This window comes from Neopsephotus bourkii, unplaced genomic scaffold, assembly GCF_033783945.1.
Source record: "Neopsephotus bourkii isolate Nb327-2 ecotype Australia unplaced genomic scaffold, CSIRO-AGI_Nbou_v1 NB_1049, whole genome shotgun sequence".
NCBI classification, from domain to species: Eukaryota; Metazoa; Chordata; class Aves; order Psittaciformes; family Psittacidae; genus Neopsephotus; species Neopsephotus bourkii.
Window position 1 is genome coordinate 325,829 of NW_026901538.1, and position 25,605 is coordinate 351,433.

The 25,605-nt window shown below is 37.7% G+C and overlaps 1 protein-coding gene across 3 annotated transcripts in view; it reads left to right on the forward strand.

Moving 5' to 3' along the window:
- Positions 1 to 20,066, forward strand: part of TNFAIP8 (TNF alpha induced protein 8) — a 32,285-nt gene extending 12,219 nt beyond the window's left edge. For 2 of the 3 annotated variants that reach the window (XM_061361035.1, XM_061361033.1), the window contains exon 2: positions 18,181 to 20,066. In XM_061361035.1, coding sequence (XP_061217019.1) covers positions 18,181 to 18,746 — 566 coding nt within the window. In that variant the 3' untranslated portion in view covers positions 18,747 to 20,066. Of the gene's footprint in view, positions 1 to 15,643; positions 15,782 to 18,180 lie in introns of those variants that run through there. The other variant, XM_061361034.1, reaches the window with a different exon arrangement.
- The last annotated feature ends 5,539 nt before the right edge of the window (positions 20,067 to 25,605 follow it).

Sequence of the window (25,605 nt, forward strand, 5' to 3'; positions counted from 1 at the left end):
AAATACAGTTATTCCCTAGTGTTGATTGGGAGGGGGTGCGAGCCGGGGCAGGACAGTAGGGAGCAAGCGGGGGAGGAGGAGGGCAATTTCCTGAAAGTGCCGATATACAAAAGAGCATTTATACTGAAGAGGGAACAGGGCAGCGGTGGGGTTATGCACTGGATTTCTTAGAACGGAATTGATGTTTCATGATTACGAATAGTCCTTAGGGAGACTCGAATGTACAGAGGTCCAGTATGGCTCGGAAAAGTAGTTAAAAAAACCCCAACAGATACGCAAGCAGTGTAAGGCAACCAAAGCACTCTGTATTTGGTGAACTCAGAATGTTTCAGGTGGTTTTCCCCTCACGTTCTGCACAACTTCCCCCATTTGAAGAATAACGTTTTAAGGGATCTCTTTCTGCTTACTTGCGTAAAAAAGTACTTTGTTTTGCAGAAAGGTCTGCTTGGACTGAATTAAACTTAATAGTGCTGATAGAACCTGCTTAGGAATGAAGCGTGATAGCCTATGTTTTTGTAAGTATTACAGCAATGATACCTGTTCTTTCATTTCTTCTTATCAAAAGAAGGGATGAGCTAGAAGGCAGCTTTTCTTTCTATTTCCCAAGAAGATTCTGTAGGACAGATTCATTGAAAAACAGAACTGGAAAAAAAAAAAAATCTATAGAAACTGTTTGAAAAGAGAGTATGTGAATAAGAATAAGGCCATGTGAGTGTTGTTTCTCAGGTTTACAGCAGGAGGGATCAGGATGCTTGCCATAGCAGGAAAGATCCTCTGGTTTTATCCAGGAAGCTCCAGACAGTTTTACCAAATTGGCTATATTTGAAATGTGGATTTTCTTGTTTAAAGAAACCTCTTACCTTCTTAGATGACTCAGATTCTTAAAAATCTCTGAAGATAATATCTTTCTGTTAATTTCTGTTGAAACAATTTGAGATGCCAGGGTCTTCGTGCTGGTCTAGTGGAAGGTGTCCTTGGGTGTGGCAGCGGGGTTGGGACTGGATGATCCTCAAGGGTTCTTCCAACTCAAACCGTTCTGTAATTCTACGTTTCTATTAAAAAGAAAAAGAAAAAAGGCATTTGGAGCAGGTGGCTGAGATAGGAAAGAAAGGGTAGCTTTTTGGTTAGTTACTTTAGCTGGGAAAAGATTTGGGTTTTGCTGTCCTGTAATTTTAATAGGTTAGAATGGAAAATAAAAACAATAGCCATTATGGGAAAGTAAGGTACAGATGTCATTGAGAATGTTTTTCAGTCAATCTGTAGATGTATTCCTGGTAATATACTCCAACCAGCAGAAGTATAATTTAGAAGATGCATGAGAAAACGGAGTTAGTGTGTAGGTGAATAAAGACAGGTAAATATGTAAAACTGTAGCTTCGCCTTGTTTGACTGAACATGGCATGAAAGATCATTGATTAAAATACTGAAAAATACAGGAAAATACTTGTGGATTAGTAGCGGTCCACTGTATGTGGCATAAAATAGGCACCCAGAGTCTCTGTTTGATCAAGAAAGTGCGGTTTTCGAATAAGGAAAATGAATGCTTCACAAATTCAAACTGAGTTTGGGCTCAGATTATTGACACTAGGGGTATGTAAACTTTGAAGTGGTTTACCAAAGGGGAAGGTGGTTGATTTTTTTCCTTTAGGTGCAAGACTGAATGTCACTCTAAAAAAATAAAAATAAAAAAAAAAAAAAAAAAAGAAAGTTATTTACCCACAGTTTGAGATTTAGTCAGGGAACTAGTAGACAAAGATCTGTGACTGATTACAGAAAGGGTAGAGGGTACACTTCAACTACATATTTGTTCTACTAGATTCTGTGATTCTGTACATTTCAAGGCTAAGGCTAGTGATGAAAGCATAGTAGTTCATCTGCTGCATATTAAAAAGTGAAAAGAAGAGAAAGCTACGGGGGGGGGGGAAGTTATTTTAGTGTTGTTTGTAAGCAAAGGCAGAATTTTTTTATTTTCCTTAAAGGAGAGATGCTCAAGTAGCCGAGGAAGCGTCATTGACAGGGTGATAGTGAAGAGTTGTATAAGGAGCTCTGAAATCCAGTTGCAGCTGCTAGGCGTGTCTGTTGGACTATGTATTGGAAGGTCAGCCTGAATGAAAAGGAAGGTTGAGGGCATAGTAACACAGAACAACATGTATGTTCTGGCAGTGGTCTGTTGCTGAAGTGAGCAATATTTCACTTCCAGCTACTACATTATACAAGTTAGTCGCAGTGTCTGGAAAACAGTGGGATGTCTGTAAGAGTAGATTTTATGGGTTAATATGGATGATTATTTTAAAATGTGCATAACAAGATCAAAACCATACCCATTTTTACAGTGAAACAAAAAATCAGGGTCGATTTTGAATGGCAACTCCTGAAGATTTATATATATATAAAATAAAGTTGGTGTCTTTGACCTAAGTCTAATCTTAGCTTTTTTTTTAGCAGGAACTGGGAGTAAAAAGATGTTGTTAGAAGATAATCATTACTTCACTGTATTTTGTACTAATTGCTGGATATGGGGGTACGCAGCAGTTTATCTGGGCTTTTCAGCTTCTGCTTTTGATCTCTGCATGGTCTGTATTAGAATGGTAACATGAAACAGTTTTGTTGGGTTGTTTTTTTTTTCCTCCCATCATGCTGCTTAGTAACATTAGAACAATCTCTGTATTCATCTGTATACCACAATGCTGTGGTAAATATGTGCGTGTGTGTGTGTATGGCATCAATCTGTATTGCATTTACAGATCCCAACAACTGTCGTGATATAAATAACCCTGGAACATTTTCCTGTAGTTACTTTTGCCCTGGATGAAACAAAGAACATGGTAAAGTCAAGAAGATGGTTATAGCATTTAACTGTATGGTGTATTTTTCAGCTTGGTTTTGAAATCACCATGGTGGCATGTCATGTACCAAGGAAGGTACCAAATTGTTTCAGACTGCTATTTGATTTACTTGGTTCCTGAGATCTGAAGGAAATGCTGTCATGTTAAAAATGTGTTATAAATATACCTTTTTAAACACATGCCTATACAGGTTAAAATTATTGTGGTGGTAGTGGATTCCTTACATAGCATTCCTTCAGTAAAAGGAAATAGTAATTTATGTAAAGCTCTAGGAAACGTCAGCTTCATTCTACAGGTTTTGCGTTGTATATTTGGAAAACAACAGGAGATAAATCTCATGTCTAAAAGGAAAAGTAAAATAGTAGCAGATATCAGAGTGAATGTAATAGCCTAGGAAGCGATTGATATTGTATTACAAACTCGGAAGCAGTGAGAGCCTGCATTGCACCTTTATCATACTAAGTTTTAAGTAACACATTTCATGAGAGAGATTTCTGCATTCCTACCAAGTGCTCAGAGTTTTTTTAGAAACAATTAGCATTTGTTAATCCAAATGAGATTACTGAGGAATGAGCTCACCTGTTTTGTTCCTTTTAGAGCTCAGAACAGAGACATAGAGGTTATAAAATCACAGAGGGCTCATAGATTTGAGAAGTCAGTACTCCCTCATGTAAGTAGTCATGGATTTGCTTTGACATTTTTCAGTCACCTCTCATTGTGTGATGGTTTTCCAGGGTGGACTCACATTCATTAGATAGAAAATTGTCTGCTGTCATGCTCCTACAGGCCACTTACTCTATCCAAAACGTTGATGGAACTCCATCGTGTCCGAAACTAGCATTTTTTAGAGACTTTTGTGCTTTTGTGACAGTGAACAGAGAGATCCAAACTATGCAAGTGCAGTTACCCATACAGTCATACTTACACCCTCATAAGAGACCCACCTTCTGCTCTCACCCCAAAGACTACAAGACATGGGCTGTGGGCTTCCTTTGTTTCACCTGCCCTTCATCTGCTCTCCCTTCTCAAAACAACAATCTCCATAAAACATTAAAGCCAGTGAAACAGAAGCATTTTGTTGAGAGTAGTCTGAAAAGTTCAGTTTAGGAGCAGGAAGCAGCATCTGGCCTCAGTGGATGTGTCAGAAATCTAGAGTAGTCAATTTGAGGCTTTTTTATTTTGCAGTTAACTTGCTGTTGATGAAAAGAAAAGATTACTGTGGCTGTACATACCATATATGCAGCTCTATAAATCAGAGCAATGCTTAACAATTTTGCATTTCATGTAATCCCTTCTATACATTATTAGAATTCAAGATGTAATAGGACAAGTGGAAGGCAAAATATTTCACTTTAGTACAGGAAGGAAGGAAAAAAAAGAAAGTAAGCTTATGAGAAATCGTAAAGGAAGAAGTTACTAACCAGATACTGTAATACTGTGGAACATATGCACAGAGAAAGCACTGCCAGTGATCCAAATAGTAGGGGTGGAAGGAAAAGCAAGAAGCTAACACTTCAGTGAAGAAGAAGCAATGGAAAATCTGGAGGAAAGACAACCACAGTACACAGGCAAGGCAGAACAGCTAGATTTTTAATGTAGTTTGTAGGATTGTATGTCTAATGAAGCAAGATACAGGAAATGAATAAAGAGTTTTGAGAACAGGAATACAGTTACCATGGTTTGTAGTACAGCTGCTGCAGCTCCAGCAAGATGCAGGCACTTGGCTGTCTTGGTAAGAGCATTGGCTTAAGGCTGTTCAGCTGTAAGATTCGGGAAGCAGCTCTTTGTTTCTCCCCTTAAAAAGTCAAAGGAATGGTTGGGTGTCTTTTTCCTGGCAAAATCAGGGTTGCATTTGAGATAACCTCTCTGTGAAGGTGTTAGGTGTCTACTCTTCTTGCTTCTTCTGCAGGCTCAGAATTGAGTGGGAGAACTGTTGGGTTTTTTTGTTGTATACCACATTCGAAAGTCCATGTGGAGTAATTATCATCAGCAGAACACTTCGTATTTAGCAATCTCTTCCTCTCAGATCAGGAAGCTAGGTGATAATTTGAGCAGAGGGTATGGAATAAGCACTAGCTGTGGCTGGTAGGTTACTTCAGAGAATCACTGAAACTCTTAACAAGTTAATCATTTAGCTGCGGTTGTTGGATTGAATGCTAACTTGCTTGATCCATTTATTATACTTATGCAATCAAATCTTCTAATTCATAGTGAACTAGAAGACTCATGCATTTAATTTCAAATAAGATACAGTCCCTTGAGCTATCTAGTTGGTAGAATTATAGAGTAATTGAGGCTGCAGGAAACTTCTAGAGGTCATCAGGCACAGCCTTCCACTTGAGGCAGAGCCAGCTTTGAAGTTGGATCCAAAGTTAGGTAATGTTGTTTAGGCTTTTTACAGTTGAGTTCATAGTGCCTTTAAAAGTGGGGGTCTCACAACTTCTGTAGCAACATATTGCAATATTTGACCACCTGAAAGTGGTCATTCCTAATAGGAATTTCCCTTGCTGCTGCTTGTGTCTGTGGCCGTTTGTTCTTCTGCTGTGTATCTTCAAAAAGAGCCTGGCTCTGTTTTCTCTGTAATTGCCCAGTAACAAGTTAGATATATTGATTGGGTCCACTATTAGTCTTCAGGCTGAGCCAACCTAGTGCCCTCAGCCTCTATCATGTGCTACAGCTCACTTGGTGGCTTTGTTCTCAAATTCTACCAGTTTTTGTTGGTTTTTTTTATCTCACAGAATTGGTTGTTTTACTGGAGACCTAGTTTACCAGCCTTCCTCCCCTTTACTGGCTGGTGACAGCATTTGCTGTATTGTAGTACTTCTTAGACCCTCGGGTTATTTTCTTTGAGGAATTTGCAAACTGTGCGCTGTTACAAATGAGACAGAGGTTAGAGATCAGGGAGCAAAGGTCTGTGAATCTCTGGAGAATCAAAAGAACTGTTTGGGTAAGAGAAGGGCCTTGCACCTACATTTGGGAAGGCTGTATTCTTTATCAGCATTATTTCCAAGTATAGCAAAAGGGTAAATGAATGGCTTCTAAGAGTAATGAGTAATTTCTAATGCATGTTCCAAGGATAAAGAAAATATAACACTCAAATACTAATTGCAATTTGTAGTTTTTATTCAAAACCACACATCATTCTTTTAATCAGCAATAATTAATCATTTGGTCAAATCTTCTGTTAAATGTGACAGTTTTAGAAGGGAAACTCACATTTTTGGCAGTTTGAAAAGCAAATTGCTTCCCATTCCCTCTCTCTCCTCAGGTATTTAGAGTCTATAACCACATTTAAAAAAATAAAGCAGATAAAAACTGTACTGGAGGTCTTCTTTCAATCTTCTGGACTGATATTTTGTTACAATTAAATTACAAAATACAGTAAGAGGAGAGCATTTCATACAGAGGTGTGAAAGAGCTACTGATTTTTCTGCTGCTTTATAGAACAGCTTCTGGTTTTGTTTTTCCATGCGTCATGCTCACAGGAGAAGTAGCAGGCTAAAAGTAGTTTCATCTACTTCATGACGGCTTTAAAGCAAAAAACCACCTTTTTCATGTTCAGGGATTAATTTTTCATTTTTGTGTATTTGCACATATTTCATAGATGCAGTAGTATTTAGTGGTCTTACTGTTAGCAGCAACAGTTGCCGTGTATGACTTCTTAAGAATTTTGAGTGCTCAGACTGTTTTTGCATTAATAAATACCACCAATCTGAGCATTCATTTCTCATGTATATTGACATTAACTTTTTGTACTGTGAGAAATCTGGAAGTCACAGGTTTTCATGTTTTCTCTGCCTGCATCAGTAGATTTGCCGAGTTACTAGTGTTGTTTAATGTTAGGTGTACAGTTTTGTGGACACATCGCCATCATGACTACTGAACAGGCCTTAAATCTGCTCTCATTTGGGCACATTATTTTGAGCAAGGAGGATAGAAACTGGAAAACCTGTCCTTTGAGAATTTTATTCTGCATTCATCCTTTTGGGATGTTTTCTCATTAATTTTGTTTTGCTTTGTAAGATTCCCTGCCGGGGTTGGGGTGTGGCTTGACTCAGTTTCATCAGTTGATTCCCTGTCAGGATTCTATTTTGTGGTTTATTTCTAGTGCTTGATTGGGTAGCAATGGCAAGTAGAGAGCCCGCGTCATAGCATGACGAATTCAATGTGGAGAACTTGAGATCCAGAATCTTCATGGCAGAAGCAGTGTAGAGGATTGAGTACATACTGTATAAATTAATCTATTTTTCCTACCTTTTGCTGAATTTGGTAGTAGTATTTGTAATTATACAGATTAGTAATGAAATATCAGAGATTTGTTTTGTGTAGCAGTAGGGGAAACCTGTATTTCAGTTTGACATATGGTAGACAAATGTTGGGGTGTCTGCCGGGAGTCCTGTTCCTGCTGGCAGTTTACAGTGATGAGAAGAAATTGCAGTAAAGTGGGAGTTACCATTTTATTTATTTGAGAATGTTTACCCCTGAAAATTTGAGATCCAAGGACACACTCTGACGTCTCTTTTACATCTCTATGAAGGTCAGTACTTGAAGGTTTCCCTAAGGCCTTGGTAGCTGTGATTTCAGTGGACCTCCAAGAATGTGATACCCTTGAGTCTCGATCGCAAAATGTTTGCATTTCACTTCATACAGGAATTAAAGCACTCAATCATTGCATGCACAGACAAGCTTCCACTTCATTAACTTCATTGAGGTGTGTAGGGAACTTTGAGTTAGAAATATGCAGAAATTCAACTGTTTTAAAAGTTAAACCTTTCGTGAGATTTGTATTTTCCTTTACGATGTCCACTTTACCAAACTATTCTACAAGATAGAACTATCTATAGAAGGAAAAAAAATATTTGTTTAATAGTAGCAAAAACAAGTAAATATCACTGGTGAATATTTCAGCCACTGATTCCAAGGGCTACTTTTTCCTACTTGCAAAAAGAGGAAATGAATAGATGTTTCTGTTCACTCAAAAGCATTTATATTGAAAATACTCATTGAGAAATAGAGAGATAGACTTTACTTCAGAAACTAAGAATTTGAAACAGTGAATTGTGAATTTGAGCAGCCATGATCAGAAGTAGTGGATGCTTCAGGAAGGAGTAGGAATAAAGTTCGGCTCTGGTGTCTACGCCTGTGGTAAGATATCTTCACCAAGCTTGCAGCCTTGTCGTCAGTGCTGGAGATTAGAATTGCTGAAGTCTGAGATGCAAGACTACTCTCCTGTAGGTGTGTTCAGACTTACCTTTCTTTGCAACAAGCAGCTGGTATTGTAATCAGTTGAAACAGATGTAAGCTATGGTGGATTTAGATGTCAACCCATTTGCTGTGGGAGGAGAGCAGTATCACCATAAGGTGAAGAGAAACCGTTGACATTTTAAAATGTGCCAAAACAGAACCTAACTAATTTGAAATTTAGATTAATGGTGTTTATTTTCACCACATGAGGCCTTCTCTTCTCCAGGTTCAGATTTGCATTCCCTCCTTCTTACTTTTTTTTGGGTAATAGTCCTGAAAATCTCAAGCTAAGACAACCTTTTCTGATGGTGGAAATCCCTTCATAGGTGATCAGTGCTCTTAATCACTTAAAGTTACCCTTTGATGCCAGTGCAAAGTAAGGAAGCTGGACATTTAAATTCTGCAGTAATCAACAGCTGGAAAAACCAGTGGACTCAGTCTCCCACACCTTGCCCCAAAGAGTGAACTATGAAAGAGATGCAGGTTTCACAGAATCACAGAGGAGATGAGGCTGAGAGGGATCTCTGGAAATTGCCTATCTCTGGTCAATAAATATATTTGCAACATTTAAAAATAAATAGGATTGCTAATGCTTTGCTAGGTATTGAAGTTTTATATCCAAATAATACTGCTTCCTGACATAAAAGAAAATGGCAGTGTCATACACAATGGTATTTAACCAGAAGATTTAATTTTACAGAACAAGTTGCTAACAGTATTAAAGGCCTATTTTTTCTCTTGTGCTTTATATTTGACTAGACTTTTCTGACTTTGATGAAGGCAAACCCAAACTTTTTAGACAGGTGGGAAGGTGGACCTGTGTTTTGACAATCTTAGTTCATGCTTGGAAGTTTGGGTGTTGTCAAAGATTGGTGGGTTTTCTTTTTTCCAGTAAGTGTTATGTGTAGAAATATTTCTCATACTTTTCACTGTTTTGAGCATTGGTTTTGAACTGGATATGCCAGGAATAAAGCAAATGAAGTGGAAACAAACAGGAGTCAAAGAAAAGCACCCAAAAGATGGAGTGTGCATTTGAATCATGTTAAGAGCAAACAGCAAGGGGGTAGTAAAGGAATGAAGGAGAAATAATACTCTCAATCACTGATTTAGAATCATAGAATGGCGTGGTTTGGAAAAGGCCTTAAAGATCATCTAGTTCCAAGCCCCTGCCATGGGCAGAGACATGTTCCACTAGACCAGGTTGCTCAAAGCCCTATCCAGCCTGGCATGCAGACTGAATACAAAGAGAAGGCAGTAGCCGTGAGTTAGAGGTACATTGTTATAATCCTATTTCATGGCTGGAACTTTGGATGAAAGTCCTGGTAGTTGTAGCATGGATACAGAGAGTAGCCTTTAGTAGCTGCGGCTGCTCAATATTGGGAGAAAAAAAATTTGCTCCTTGTGGAAGGGGAAAGTAAGGGAAGTGCATGTTAGTAGTGGCAGTGGAAAAGACCACTATGGCCACCAAGTGTAGTCGTCCAGAATATACATGGTACCATGAATGGATGATGCAAAGCATAGATAAAGCATATATTCTATGTACAGCCATCAGTTAGTGCCAGTAAACTTACCCTTCATGCTATAAAACAGGTAAAAGGTAGTGAAAAAGAAAAAACTGCAAAAGAGATGAAGGGTGTCATTAGTGTTCAAGGCCTAAAGAAAACGCCAGTAAGTGATAAGTAAAATTCTTAGATGGCTATTTTCTTGTGTTTTATAATCTGCATGTAAGTGTTGATATTGAAAGAAGGAATATGCTGGCCAGACATGTGAGAATTGAGTGTCTTGAGAATCACTACTGATTTCTGTTTTCTTTTCTTTTTTTCCCTGTGTATCTGGCCTGTAGCTGTGGCAATCGTCGGTGCCTCAGGAGTTTCTTTAGAAAGGACAAGACAGAATTGCACTATGTGTGTGGGGGGAACATTTCATTTAGTTTCTCAGGGTATCCAGTGGAAGATACAAAAGTTTTTTATATATATATATAAGCAAAGTGTAAACTAGCAATCCAGCCTTATTTCAACATTACACTGAAAGAGAGATACCAAGGGATTCCTCTCTTGTCTGCAAGGAGCAGACAGGGTGGCGTACAGATCGGCACTGAGAGGAACAGGACTAGAAATACGGGAAAAACATTATTAACTACTTTCAAAGCCATTGTAAGATCACTCACAAACCTTTCTGCCATTTGAACTCTGATTTGAACTCTCTGAAGCCTCTTCTGTGGCTTTCTTTACATGCTATTCAAAATACATGCCCTTTGCATTTTGACAGCCAGGTTGCTATCTTGTCCTTGTAATTAGTTCCCTGTCCCTTTCATGCCAGATTGCCATCTTGTCTCAACCTTACAGTTCCTTACATTTTTATCATGTGTGTCTTAAGCTTCCTTTTAACTTCCTCACCATGTCCCCATGTCAAATTTGAGTCTCTCCAATGGATTCAAAGTTCCTCCGGGCTGCTGGTCTCAGTGCTTTTCCTTCTGCATTCAAGCCAGAGGCTTTTCCATTGTTATCCTAGGCCCTGTTCCTACAGCTAAGGTTTTTTGGAGAGGAGACATTCCATTTGTAAGGGTGGTTGTAAGAGCAATTAGATACGTCTTTAGAGTGCAGCTTTCGGTAAAACATTCAGGTGTAATGGACCGATTATTTTTATTGCAAGTGTGACCTGGGTTAGGGAGCTTGGCACTATTGTCTTGCTGCAGTTTGATACATGCCTCTAAGGCTAGACAAAAAAATGCAGTACCTGCTTTCATTTTGTTTGATCCAAAGGAATGACCAAATATACACTTAATTTGCTATGAAATTTGTGCAGAATTACCCCTGATTGTGCATCAACACCTGGTAGATAATCAGGAACTTGATACAGCCCTGAAGCGGCCAACAGCTGAAATACACAGGCTGCATATTTCATACCACAGCACCTGTTGTTACATTCCAGCAAGGATAACAAATGGTGGCAAAGCAGTGAAATTCAAGTTCGTGACCCTGCTCTGTGTGACTGTCATTTTCTCTATTCTAATGTTCAACACATTTCAAAATACGCTTCTCTAAGAGCAGCCATTAGAAGTTAATCTGTTGTTTTGATTTTTTTTCCTTATTATTAAAGCTCCGCTGTTAATTGAAATACATGCAGAGGCTCTAGAAAGAAAAGCTTTCAGAGGCTTTTTAAATTTCTAAATCAGCTACAGTATGTATCATGTGATGCACAGGGTGGCTGTGGGAAGCACAGGCATGTAAAACCAGAATAACTTGTTGGCACAGGCTGCTCTCATGGGAGTACAAAACTCTGCTCATACATTCTTGTTGCTAATAGCGTCTTTCCTTGCCACACTACACAGCTTTAACCTCCAGGTACTTTTTTTTTGGCAATTCTTCTCATGTTTTGATCAAAAAAATATTTTTTTTTCTGTTTTTCATGGTCTGTTTTTTGTTTTGTGGCTATAATGTACGTCATCTTTTGCTGATGGTCAAATTTTGGACACTTTAATACACTAAAGCTAGAATAAATAGCAAAATGAGGAAGCATAGAGCAATATCATATGCATTTTGCAAACCTATTGAGAATTATTTCTTCAGCACTTCATTAAGTAAAAAAATAGGTGTTCCCAGTGGTGTTTGCTAGCTTTTCTTTTAATCAGTCCTGTGATCCCCTTGCTGGCTCTATGCTACTTTTGGGTAAGAATATGCAGATTAGACATGCTCTATATTTAAAAAAAAATGCATGATTGGCCAGTTTTTTTCCAAAATTGCTTGAGTGAACTGTTGCTTCAGAGTGATTTTCAGCCTCAGAGCTGGCTTACAAATCCAGTAATCCTGCTCATGTAATATTTGACATGCATTAGGCTTGGCTTCAGATTGGGTATTTTTTTCCTTTGAAGGTCTTCCAGTGTGAATGTTAAAATTAGTACACATTGCTTGACTAATTAACTTTCTCATAGTGAGCTCAGTTGGTAAAGATTATGGTGAGTGAGAATTCAGTACAATTAACTGAACCCATTAAGAGAATGGTAGGAAAAGGTTAGTTACCCTCATGAATGAATGCTTTGTATGCATTGAAACTTTTAGTTCAAACTGTTCTGTAGTTAAAATTTATATTCATGTAAATCTCCCTTTTTTAAAAACAAGATGCCAAATAAAATATTTGCTCTTCAAATAAGGACCCTGTGTACCTGAATCAAAAAAGTAGAGGCATATGTGGAAGACATAAGTACTGTATAGCGCTCTTGTGGGGTTTTTGTTGGTTTGTTGCCTTTTTTTTTTTTATTTTTTCCCCTCCTTCTGTGCTTAGATGTTTGCCCTCTGGGTTTTCCACTACCTGATGGTGCTTGCCCAGGCATCTGCCCTGTTGTAGTCCTTTTCCCAGCAAACTCTGTGGCTGCCCTGGTCTCTTCTCACCAGTGCAATCAGCCAGTGTAGAAGTTTCAGTCCCAGTATCTGAGGCTGAAGAGTGAAAGCTGTCAGAGTGCATGGCTTGCATGCCTTGTACGAGCTTTGGTTTTCTTCACCATCTAAAAAGCCAACAAAGACTCACAAACCCAAAGACTGGCCAATATGCTCAAGTGGCCATATGGTTACTGCTGTAATTTTGGAATTATTTCTACATTGCAAGGACTTTTATCTGTGCTTTTAAAAACTTTAAACTTAACACACCTTTTACCCAGGAAACTTTGTAACACTTAGATAAGAATCAAAACATTGATACTTATGTTAAAAAAAACGAAACAAAACACAACAACAAAATACCAACAAACCCCACTCTTTGAAATCGTGATTCACTCCGTTAAGAAGAAGCTAAATTGTGGTGGCAGCTAGAAAAATCAGCTCACATTATTCATATCTGAAGAATTCATAGTCTTGAGTCCTACCACTGGGGTTTTTTTTTGTTTGTTTGTTTTTGTTTTGTTTTGTTTTTTTGTCTTTTTTTAAGTCTTGTGTAGTAAGTACATTGTGAAAATCATTACAGGCCTGGTAACAGGTTTATGACCCTTATTTTTGCCTCTTCTGTACTTCAGGACTTGTTCATTCAATGATGCTAGCTCTTGCAGTCTAGCACAGTTTTACCTTACTGAAGTCATGTGTTTATACATGAAGTCATATATTTATAGGCCTCAGTGTATTTATTTATTTTTTTCTTAATTTCTGGCCTTTATCATTCATGAAAACTACGGTAGCTCAGTAGAGACTGAGAAAGCAGAGGGCACAAGAAAAAGTAAGAAATCGGTAATATTTTTACCCTTTATCTGTATGATCTCATGATTTTTGAAGGTGCACAGGTTACGGTCACATACACTCAGAGGCTGTATGTCATACTTGTGGAGAGCTCTATCAATCCCACTTCATTTCAGGTTGCTTCCCTCTCTCTTTCTTCTCTCTCACTCTAAGAGTTTGACTGAACATGCAGCTCATACAGCATGTGGGCTTTTAGCTGTAGCTCTCACCCACAGTTTGTAGAGGCAAACACACTCGTCCACACAGGATGCCTGGCAGGAAATAGGTTGCCACATTTCTCAAAGCTGTTTAAGACAGTCTGTTAAATGCTGCCTGGAGCATTCGGTGCTGTCTCTTTCCTCCTGATCCCATATAAGCGTTCTTTGTGCCTTGCCCAAACCTCCCTGTCGTTTTTGGACCTTGTGCTCACCAGGTACTATGCAGTACGGGGCATGCCAATAACTAAAATGAGAACTGTCTCATGAAGCAGCGTTGTTATTAATGGCTCTACAGTCACGTTTTCTCTTCCGCTGGGACTGTTGTATCAACATACCAAGTATGTACACTAGAAATGCAACTCATAGTCAGAAAGCTCAACTCTTGACTTGCAGGTGGCATTTTGCATGGTTCACTGGGAGTTTTTACTGGACTTTTTTTTTTTTTTTCCTGGTCCTTCTTTATTTCAACAAGCTTAAAACTACTCAGTAACTCAAGTATTCATTGTCAATGTACATGAGATTGAATGTACTCAACTGCAAGTGATACTGAATCTGCCATCAACTGTTATCTTGTAGAAGAAAACATGCTCCCTTGATTTAAGGCAGTAAATTAATCTTATTCAATCCCGCCCACATTACTGGTTTGGTTTTTTTGTTTGGTGGGGCTTTTTGTTTGCTTGCTTTTGTTTTGGGGTTTTTTTAGGTTGGTTTGCATGTGGGGTTTTTTTTTTTTTTTGTTGTTGTTTTGTTTTGTTTGTTTTTACTTTAAATAGACTTGAGACATAGAGGCATTTGCCACAGTATGAATGGAGGTGTACTAGCTGCCATGTCAAGGAAAACCAGCATCACAGCCATTAGTAGCCTTCTTGTACTTTTATACTAGTCTCCTCAGAGCTTATTAACCCCACAGTTCCAAATTTTCACTGAAAGCTTATGCTTCCACTACAGTTTTAAGGAAAATATGTGTAAGGTAAAATATTTTGGGGAAAACACACCCAGAATGCTCATGTGTCCAATGTTTGTTGACACAAGATACTGTTAAACACACATATTGTTGGTTGGAAAAATTAAGATGTTTCATAATTACTAATATCCCAGCTTTTACAGGAGGCAGTCTCCAACAGCTTGTTTGCACTTCTAAATAATGAATTATAAGACTTTGCAGATGTCCCCATCTTCCCTAAGATCCTGTGAATTTCCACATAATGGAGGCAGGATTTCCTCTGAGACTTTCCCCTTGGAGTCCTCTCCTCTGGGGATGGGTGGCATTGCTAAACATAATCATGTTTATTTGCATAGATTTGTACAGCAAATGACATCCCATTGATTTCAGAAGGGTATTTTTTTGATGGTACGCCTTTGAAAAGCGAAGTGTAAAACTGCACAGGAAAGAAATAGGAGCTATAAAGAGTTGTCATGAGGAAAAACTATATTTGAGATGCTTAAAATTAGTTGAATTACCTTCCCAAATTCTGGGTCTACTTCAGGCCACTGGAGAAACAACACTTCTTCAGTTTGAAGTGCAAGGACGGAGTTTGTCAATACCATATGTGTGGTCAGAGATTTAGAAATCCTGGTCAGGTACTGTACTCACTCTTAAAAAGTAACTATCTATGATCAACCCTAAGAAAATGAGGCTGCATTAAGTAGTTGTCTAAACGTGGATTTACAGGCTTACATTCAGATGCTTGTGTCTGAAACTGAGGTCAGCAATTTGGAAGGAGATGCTGGGCTGTCCTCATGTTGGGAACAGGGGGCTTGGAGGTGCAGGCACCCTGTGACCCATAAATCGGGTGTCTCCAACACATGAGAGTATCTGCATTTGCAGATACCAGGTTAATGTTTTAACTTCTTGACACATCCCCTACCCTTAAGAATCACAGGACCTTTCTTCTCCTCTCTTCCTTTCTGCTAATTGTTCCAGTTGTCTGATATAACAGCTATTGGTGTTGCACTGCTTGCTCAGCAGTGCAATTTCCTTTCAGCTCTCTTTTCAAGGAAGTGAAACCACTGTGTATTTTTGCATTCTGAGGTGCCAAAACAAAATGAAGCACTGCAGGCAGGAGAGAAAGGTAGCTGAGAAGGGCTGCTGTTACGGTCAGGGGGAAAACTCCATATGCACTCTGTGATAGCTTCTGATGGCTTTTCAAAGTGCACGATAAAGTGTGCTGGATTTAGCGGAACAAATAAGCCTCGGGCCTGTCTTCAGCTCAGGTTACTTCGCCTCTCTCTGCTGTCAGCATTAACAATTGCAATTCCATTTGATGAACAAGTAAGTATTAATTTTACTGTGTTTTAATGAAGTGTATGTGTTCCACCTGAAGAAGCTCTATAATCTTACTGCTTAAACTTAGTTTTATGCAAGAAAGTTGACTGTGAAATACATTTTAGATCTTTCTGCCATAAGAAATGAGGAAAAATTCTGATTATAAAATACAAATAGTTTGTAAGGTTTTTTTTTTTATTGATTGAAATACTGAAGTATGAAATTTACATAATTTGCAATTAAGTTAGAAGCCATGTAGTAACACAGGGGGAATGAAGCTGACCTATATCGTATTGCAAAGCAGGTAGAAAATGGGCCATGCTGAGTAGTCCCAAAACTTGGGACAGTTTTTAGAGAAATGCCCTCAAGAGTTTAACACCTCTTGTAAGTGAACAATTTCTGTTTTGCTTAGCAATGGTAATTACGGGTCAGGCTCCACTTTGTCATATACTAAATTACATACTCTAAGGTATTTGTTCTGTTTTGTTTTTTGCTGAAAAACTAAAATTTTTAGAAAACTGCACGTTTTCAGTCTCTTGAAATTGATGCTTTGCTGGTTATTACGTGTAAACTGGTAGAACTGTACCTGAAGATACTTTGAAACAGCAGCTGCTAATAGGATGAACATCTGCGTATCTTTGTGAAGTGTCAGAAAGAAGACATCACGAGCAATTAGTAAATTGGAAGGCTTTAAGAAATGAAACATACGAAAGAACAATCAATATTCCTGTTTTGGAGAAAAAAGCTATCATCATCTGTAGATTTTTCTAAAGCACTGGCTGCTAAGTTTTAGTGTTTGACCACTGTGAAATACTTTGATTAGCTTTATTTGATTAGTAACAGTTGCAGTTTTGTTCCTAAAAATGCAAAGTGAATTGAATATTTTCAGTTCAGATTGACTGCTTAGCATCTTGAACTTCTTCCTGTATCTTTGTGGTTGAGAAATGTCTGTCTTGTGATCTTGAGTGCTTTGCCCAAGATGGGTAACAATGGTTTCTTTGGTTTTTGAGTGTCCTTGAGTAATAAAGATTTTGAGAAATGCACTCAAACACTTCGTGCTTCAAAACAAAATACAGGAATGCGCTGAAAGTTTTAACAAGCAAACATGCTTGAATGTTTGAGGTGACAGAAAAGGACCTTGTTACTAAGTTTCTCAAAAGTGCTGTTAAAAATGCAGATTTGTATCTCATGTCCTGAAGGACAAGCTCTTTCTGTTTGTTGGAACTCCGGAGGCGCCCATTGTTCGAACACACCCAGCTGCCCAAATACAAACAGTTAAAGGGAAACCTTTTCCAAATTCAGGGTCTCACTGTTTGGCATCTGTAGGGTTTATGTTTTCATTAAAAGAAAAAAAATATTTCCAGGCCCTGTGTCTGCAAAGCAAATCTTCCATATGCAAAGTGAATATAAACAGATGAAGCTTTCCTTCAGACTGAGTGTCCAGGAAAGCTGCAGTTGTTGAGGCAGCTGTCTCCCAGGCTGTTCAACCTGGAAATACAAATTCACATCAGCCTTAGTGGAGAAGGTGCTGCAAAGGAAATGTGCTGTAAATAGTTGTCACTGGAAACAGAATATGAAAGGAAACACTCCACAAAACAAGTTTTGTTTTGAAGAAATTGAAAACCAGTCATTTGGTATACTGATGCAAGCAGGCATAGTTTTGGAGGTGGAAATGTGTTCTAGAATCTACTTTTTCAGTCACAGAGGATTTCTTTATAAGGTTATGCTAGCAAGTATTATGGCAATCCCTATTTTTGGCTATTTCTGCATGTCTGCAAGACATAGAAGTGTTCATTTATACTTGCTTCCCTTCTGAAAACTAACTTCAGACTGCATCCAGAAAAATCTTTGTATTGTTTGCTGAAAAAAGATTTTTCTGTTTCTATTATTAAAGAAAATGCGTGGGATCTGAATTCATGGATCATGTAAAATGTTAAGCAGGAGAAAGTTTTGCAGCAGTCAGTTCATGGAATTGGTGTCTAATTGAGTAGCAGCGGTAATTGTCATGATGTTAGGATACTCATGGTTTCAGATTTCATTATGAATGTGAGAACTGGATCAAGCTTACGATTCTTCTAATCAAATAGGGCAGGTTTATTGCCTCAGTTTGAAATCACATCAATCCGTATGTGAAGGGCTGTTTTAAACCACTTTTGAGCAAGTTCTATCTCATTTTGTGTTTTCTCAAAGGCAAAGGTCTATAGCAATGTAAACCTAAAGACAACAGCATTTTAGGGATTGAAAAAATGGGTTACTCTGGAACAACATACATAAGATTGTGGTTTTTTGTGGCATTTAGTAGGACTGACATGAATGCGTGGACATGGAAATATTCCTCAACTTACTCTATACAGTGTGTTTGTTATGAACTATTGACTACATGCTGTTTTTTCTTCCCTCCCCAGTGGCCACAGATGTCTTCAACTCCAAAAGCCTGGCCATTCAGGCCCAGAAGAAGATCCTTGGAAAAATGGTATCCAAATCAATAGCAACTACTTTGATCGACGATACAAGCAGTGATGTTTTAGATGAGCTCTACAGAGTGACAAAGGAATATACACAAAATAAAAAGGAAGCAGAGAAAATAATCAAAAACCTCATTAAGATAGTCCTCAAGTTGGCAATTCTCTACAGGAACAACCAATTTAATCAGGATGAAATAGCGTTGATGGAGAAATTCAAGAAGAAAGTTCATCAGCTGGCTAAGACCGTGGTCAGTTTCCATCAGGTGGATTACACCTTTGACAGGAATTTTTTGTCCAAACTGTTAAATGACTGTAGAGAACTGCTTCATGAAATCATTCAGCGTCACCTAACTGCGAAGTCACATGGACGTGTCAACAATGTATTTGATCACTTCTCTGATTGTGAATTTTTGGCTGCCTTGTACAATCCCTTTGGACCTTATAAACTCCATTTGCAGAAACTTTGTGATGGTGTCAACAAAATGCTAGATGAGGGAAACATATAAGCACATGTATTAAAGTTGGTTGCCTATGCATTATTTGTAGATGGAACACTGTTGATTTATGAAGGAATAAGGGAGCATGTGAAACAGGTTTTTTACCTTATGAAAAATGTTTCCAAAATATCTTTATTAAATTGATTCCTTATGAGCTATTTGTTGCTATTCAGTCTACCTGGAAGAATACTGCACATGCCTTTTTTTTACTGTGCTTTGCCTACAGAAACAGCTGGATAACAACAATAGAAAAGAATGGTCCAAGTAGAGTGAGTCTTGCAAGATAGATACGTAAAACAATATGGTATCAGAAAATCCATATCTTTCATAGATTTATAGGATTATTTCTCAACTATCAGAGTCCAGGAATGTTGGTAACAGATTACTATGGTGATGGTACACTCTATAACTTCTTTGACTTATTTGTAAAATATGTTTGACTCATTTATGGTCTTTAATGCTCTCTGCACAGATCACAGCTTCCTAGTGTTGTCCTTATGAAGCATTCAGTTTTAAATAATATCAGTGATGCCATCACTTAAGAGTCTTAACTGGCTTGTTCGTCTCCAGCTCAGTAGTGAAAACTTCCTGTCTGCAAGGAAGGATCTGTCAAGTCTAGATCCTCACAGATCTGCACAGATGCTTGCTTCCTTTGATTATATGGGGATTATTTAGGAATAAGCTACAGTAAGATAGCCTAACTTGGGAAGCATATTCCCTATAAACCACTTGCGGTACGTGGTTTTAACTCCGCCTATGATGAGGTAAAGCATAGTGATATATCTGTGCAATTCCTTAAGGTATTTAGAATCCTGCTAATAGAATCACAGAATCAGTCACTTGGTTTGGAAGGCTCATGATTCTTTTTTGAAAAGGTGCAAATCAGTCTATTTTATACACTAGGCTGATGTGTATGATGATGTGAATTCAGAAAGCTTGATCATCTGAAAATAAATTCCAAGCCAATTTGCTTTGTGTACTATGAAACTAGAAATAGAGGTTAGTTTTATTGTTGTGTTATATACTATTTAACTAATAGAAAAATGGAATCAGTGATTTTTTTTTTTTTTTCCCCTCTTCTTTTTTCCCTTCTACCTTTTGTCCTTCTTTTTCTCCCTCATTCATGCCTTACCCTTGGGGATAAAAAAATGTGACTTTATAGACACTGTAATGTACTTAAAAGCATGAAGTTAATACATTTCAAACACCCAAAGACTTTTTGTTAGGATGCATATTAAGAATTTGCTGTTTATTTAATTGCCAGTGTTTTTGCTGTTTGGTGTGTCCTTTTGTTTTAATGAGTAAACCAAAGAATATTTGCACTCTGAACTTGCCATGTCTTCTTTTCTTTTTTTTTTTTCCCTTGTTACATTTTTACATTGCAAAAAAAGCAGACTTGGCCTGTGCCAGCAAAGAAAGCATTGCAGCCCCTGACATACGGCTTCAGCATCACTTGTGATATTTTAAGAAAAAAAAAACAACAAACTTTTTTTCATGTTTGTTCGGTCACTAGGCTCTGAATATTACCAGCAATATGCCAGAGAAATGTGTATTCAAAATGTAACTTCATTTTATGCAAGCCTCTAGTGTTGAGCTGAGGGAGGAGACTAATGTACTACTGCACTGGAACAACTGGAAGCTGATGTAAGGATAGTACACCAGAATTTGCTAAGAAATACATTAGGTTGACATCTGAAGGAATATCATTTAAGATCCCTTCTCGTGTTTTAGTTAAACAGAAAATTCATTATACTTGGGTTCCTCAAAAGTCAGATATGGAATACAACATCACGAAGAAAATCTTGCACATTGCAGAGTGTAATTTCTGATGTATTTGTTCCATCTATTTCTTTTCACATCTCTTAAGAGACAGCTTCTAGAAACTGAAACAACTTTCTTTATAAATCCTATTTCTAAATCATACTCTCATTTTCCAAAATAGCATAGGTTAGAATGAATGGTAACAGTTACTGAATGGAGGACAGGACAGTATCTTGTTTAGAAGCTGGTATAATATGTATGTTTGCTGCATAAAGATTTTCTTTAGCCATGACCCAGAATATTTTGACTGTGCAACTCTGAGTTTTCTCTGGGACAAAAATTGCTTAAGTGGCCTTTGTTACACTGCTAACAAACACCTGCTTACATGTATATGAGCCAAACTGTCATCAAACTGTGTCTTTTCAGTAACAGAGTAACTTTTTATGTTTTTTAAAAAGTGAAAATGGCTCATGGAGATTTGATTATAAACCTAAAAATTTTAAAACTGGGAGAAGCTATATTTAGCTCACCATCTAGCTACATTCTTCTGAGATACTGTAACAATAGATCTTGTCTGGCATTCATTTTCAATCCAAGAAGTGACTTTTATAACGATCAAAGAAAGCAACTGTACTGGACTTCCAAAGACCTACCTTTATAAGTAACACGACTCAAGCTGTATACTTTTGCAGATAATATACTTTTCCTGCAGCATACATAAATAGTGGCTCTTATTACAAAAAATCAGAAATAAATTGATAGCATTTTTCTTTGTAATACACTTGCCATATTAAAACATTGACCCTGTAGCAGAAACTTGACATAGTCCAGAGTTTAAGAAAAGTACTGTTTAATTATAGGTAGGGTAATGCTGTTATTCTGTGCTGTAAAATTGAGGCAACGCTGTGTTTTAATAAGGTAAAAAATAATAATATGTTAAAAGTCCATTATGGATTCATTTTAAAATAGGCTTTTTAATCTCAGTACCTTAGGTGTTTCATATTTGTAACATTCTTTCAATGTTCAGTTAATGTGTACCATCTACTGCAATCAAAATGTATGTGGATGAAGTTGTGGAAGTTAAAACTAGTGTTACAGCCCTCTAGATGAGTTGAAAAAATGGAAAGTCAGCCTTTGGATAGCTTTTGCAAGACAAACAACTGTGATACAAGCCATATAAAGAAAAAAGAGGGAGGTTACCACAGCCACTTTGTGTGTGCCACTTTAGAAGAGATTCGCTAGGACTTTTGGCTACCCCTTAATTATGTTTGTATTCATTTGTGTGTGTGCATAGGCAAACAAAAAGACACAACTGGATAAGTTACAAGCATTATTCTTGTCCTTAAGACCTCTTGAGATTTACCTCCAGTTAGAAGGTAGGAGATTATCAAGAGACTGGAAGCTTTCAACAACTGGTATGGTCTTCATTGATATTTTTGGTTGGGTTTTATTTTATTGTCTTTAGGTAAAAATCCAAATTACATTTCTTCTAAAAAAAAGATTCAACCCCAACCCATAAAGCAAATTCCTATAAAATAAAGGAGTGAGGAGATGGTCAATTGCTTTCTCACATCTCTGTACAAAGATTGCATTAGTCCAGTAAAGTAGGGATGTGATTTTGATGGCATTTGGTTTCAGTTGCTTCCAGCCCCTCGTTAGAGCTGTAACACTTATAAAATGGCTACTTAGGTAAACTGGAATTCTGCATGTAACTGTCCAAGGGACTAGAACATGCTTGTTTTTATTGTCTAGCAAAGAGAAGTCCACATTTACTCATAAGCCCCTCACTGTTAAAGATGCCAGTGTTATGAGAGGGATGGATAAGTTGCACATTGCAACTCACGTGGTTTTTTTGCCCTTCCAAGTAGCAGAACTACTCTTCAGACAGGTCCACTCCTTATCATTTTAGTCCCCACAATAATACTACATTGAGTATGCACCCAAAGAGAACAGTAGATAGAATATGTTACCCAACTTCACCTAATGGGGAAAAAAACCCCAACAAACCAAACAAACCTAAACCAGCTAAATACCAGTTTCCTTTTTTTTCTTTTTTTCTTTTTTTTTTCTTTAATGTAATTTTAAACCTGAAAGAATAATCTATATCCTGATCTAGTTGCTAATCCTGTTCAGGATATAATCTATACCCTCATCAGTATTAGTAAGCATAGTAAGCATTTAGCTGTGATTCCAGCTAAATGTGCTTTTGAGCCTTAAAAAAAAAAAAAAAAATAGTGCTTTTGAACGCATTACAGAGGTTGTACTTCAGCATGAACATGAAATGAAGATTGCCGTTTGCGTAAGCTTTGCAGAGAAACCTTCTTACAACTGTTTTTCATTGAGATTTGGGCAAGGTCATCCAACATTCATGGTTATGTGGCAAACGCCTGTGCTCTGGATTAAACAACCATCAAAGGAAATTATAGCTGTCCAGAAAAGTTCTGTAATACCTTATTTTTATGTTTTGCACATAAATGAAAATTCTTTTGTGAAAGTTTCCTATCTTAAAAAAAAAAAAGAAAAAGAGAAAAAAACAAAGCTACCCAAACCCACACTGTGCTGTTACTCAGAAGGCTTAGACTAAATAATGTAGTTCTTTTTTCCAATTTGTTAAAAAATCCCCACCCTTGCGTTTGTTCTTATAGAGAAAGAAATTCTAAAAACTTGATCCATACTGAATTAGTAATCTATTTGTGCTCAAGTTTGCACAGTGCAGCTGAAATTGCAGCTTCGTCATTCTTATTGGTAGCTACCATGTGATTTATTTTCCCTGTACAAAAATAAAGGATTAGTATCTTCTTACAGGCTGTGCTTAAGAGCTCCCTCTGTTACAGCAATGCTTGGTCTATTATCACATATCAAGATTTCTTAATTTTTAAACCACAAATTGCTGTGCTTTCATTTCTTAGTACTCAGATTAATATTTACAGTTCTATTTTCCAGTCTTAAAGCTGATATTTATGAGCAGGACATTCCTGAATCACTTTTTCTTGGGAGCTTGGGAAATACAGGAACTGACATATCTTCTAATGATCTGTAAATTTCTACTTGTTATCACAAAACTAGTTTATGGAGAAATATCCCTTACGGCATTTCTTTCTATTAGGGAGCAAAGTGAAAAGAAGCAGCTGACAGCTGTGGGATATCCCATAATTACACAGTATCAAGCAGAGAAGCAGACTATAATGATTAAGAATAATGGAATTTAGGAGGCACATTACTTGCCCAGCTTTTCCAAGCAACCAAAACCTGTTTGCTATTTGTTGTTCTCCCCTGTGGGAAAGCCTTGGTGTGGTAGGTGGAGGACAAAGGTGGAGCTTCCTACAGTTACTGTGATATAAATTATTTTTTACCATCACATGTAAGACTTTCCACTTTTCTGCTCTAAAAATCTTAACACTGGATTTTAAAATCATACTTTCCATTGGTTTAATGACAAATTAATTCCTATTTCAGGCTGTATTCAGTATGTGGGAAGAAAGATACGGTGCACAAGGCTGACTTCTATTTTGTTTCAGTGTTTATTAAGCACATAAATGCGAGCTAAAAACAAAATAGAAGTCAGTCTTGTGCACCGTATCTTTCTTCCTAGATAATATTTTTTTTTTCTTCAGTCAGTAAGTGTTTCTGGGTGCTACAAAGAGCCTTCTTGGTGGGTATAATTCTGAAGGTTTTTATAAGTGCAGGCTGTTCCAAGATAAAATAGTTGGCTTTTCACCCACTTGTTTTCCAGTTCCTGCTGGCACCTTTCTGGAGTATCAGCCCCACTGGTCTTTAAACATGGCAACCTAAAGCTCTTTATTAGCAACACATCTGTGGTACATTCAGATTACATTTTTCAGAATACATTTAAAGCTGATTGTATAGGCCAAGCCACAGCTAATAGTGGATGAAAAATATTGTTACATTTAAGTTGTGTTAATTTTTTTTAATGCAGAGAGCATGGTGGTGTATATGGAATAAATGAGTCCAGGTAGGGCCCATATGCCACCAACCATTCTTTTCTTGGATGGGGATGGCAGTGCAACAGTTCTGTGGCATTATGAAATACAGTTGAAAAATTATTTGGCTTTCTTGAGCAGAATTTAGTCTCCTTTTACTCCAGGAATCTATTTCAGTAGCCGGACTTGGCTTCAGTCCTGAGAAGAAAGTCCCCTGGCTGTTGATAGACTATCGTTAATTAAGGGTTCCTGGGACATGAAAGGCCAGCCTTTCCCCATTCCTGAAGGGCTCAGCTGATGCTTTCAGGTTACTTCACTGACTGGACTTGAGATACTGTGGGATATGTTCTTTATTTATTTGGGATTTGGTTTCTTTTTGTGGAGAGTCAAGACTTACAACTGTATCATTTGCTGGGCTTGCTAAGACACTGCAGTAATAAAACAGACTGAGACAGTGCTTTAAGCAGGGGTGCAGCGAGTGCAACCTGGGACAAAACATAAGATCAGCTGTTACTCTTAAGAAAGCTGGTTCTGTATCTCAAGGATCTTGATAACTCAGCAACAGAAAAATTATCTCACCCTTGCAACTAAAGTGACCCTTTGCCCAAATGAAAAGCTGTCTCAGTTACAGGCTGCCTAATTTGATTTCAATGGTATGGACACTCCCAAAGGTGTTTTTGATGTGCCATCATAGAAGAAACTGTTAAGGAAAAAAGGAAAGTTCAGCACTTTTCTGGGAGAAAGGGCTGTGACCAGGCAAAGATCTCATTCAGTTTGCTTTGCCATCCTCACTATGATAAAGTCTACTGCCTACTGTAAGCATAGGCATTTGACTTTAAGTCAGAAAATATATTTAAGATTACAGTTCCAGCATCCTATGACACTTCAATCTACAGTTTACCCCAAAGCTAGAATTGACAAGATCAGTTCGACAATAAGGGAACAGGGAAGGAGGCCCTGTACAAAACAGTATTGCTGAAGACTAGTTTTTGGTACTGTTTCAGGATGGAAGAATCTTGACTGGGGAATTCAGACTTCCCACCTGATTAGCAAAGCAAACGCTGAAGATGAGTACAACCTCCTACAGGAAAAAATGTTTATGTTGTTACTTAGTTAAGTAGCTGTTCTCCATCTTCCTTCTCAGTTAGTGAGATATTCCATAATGC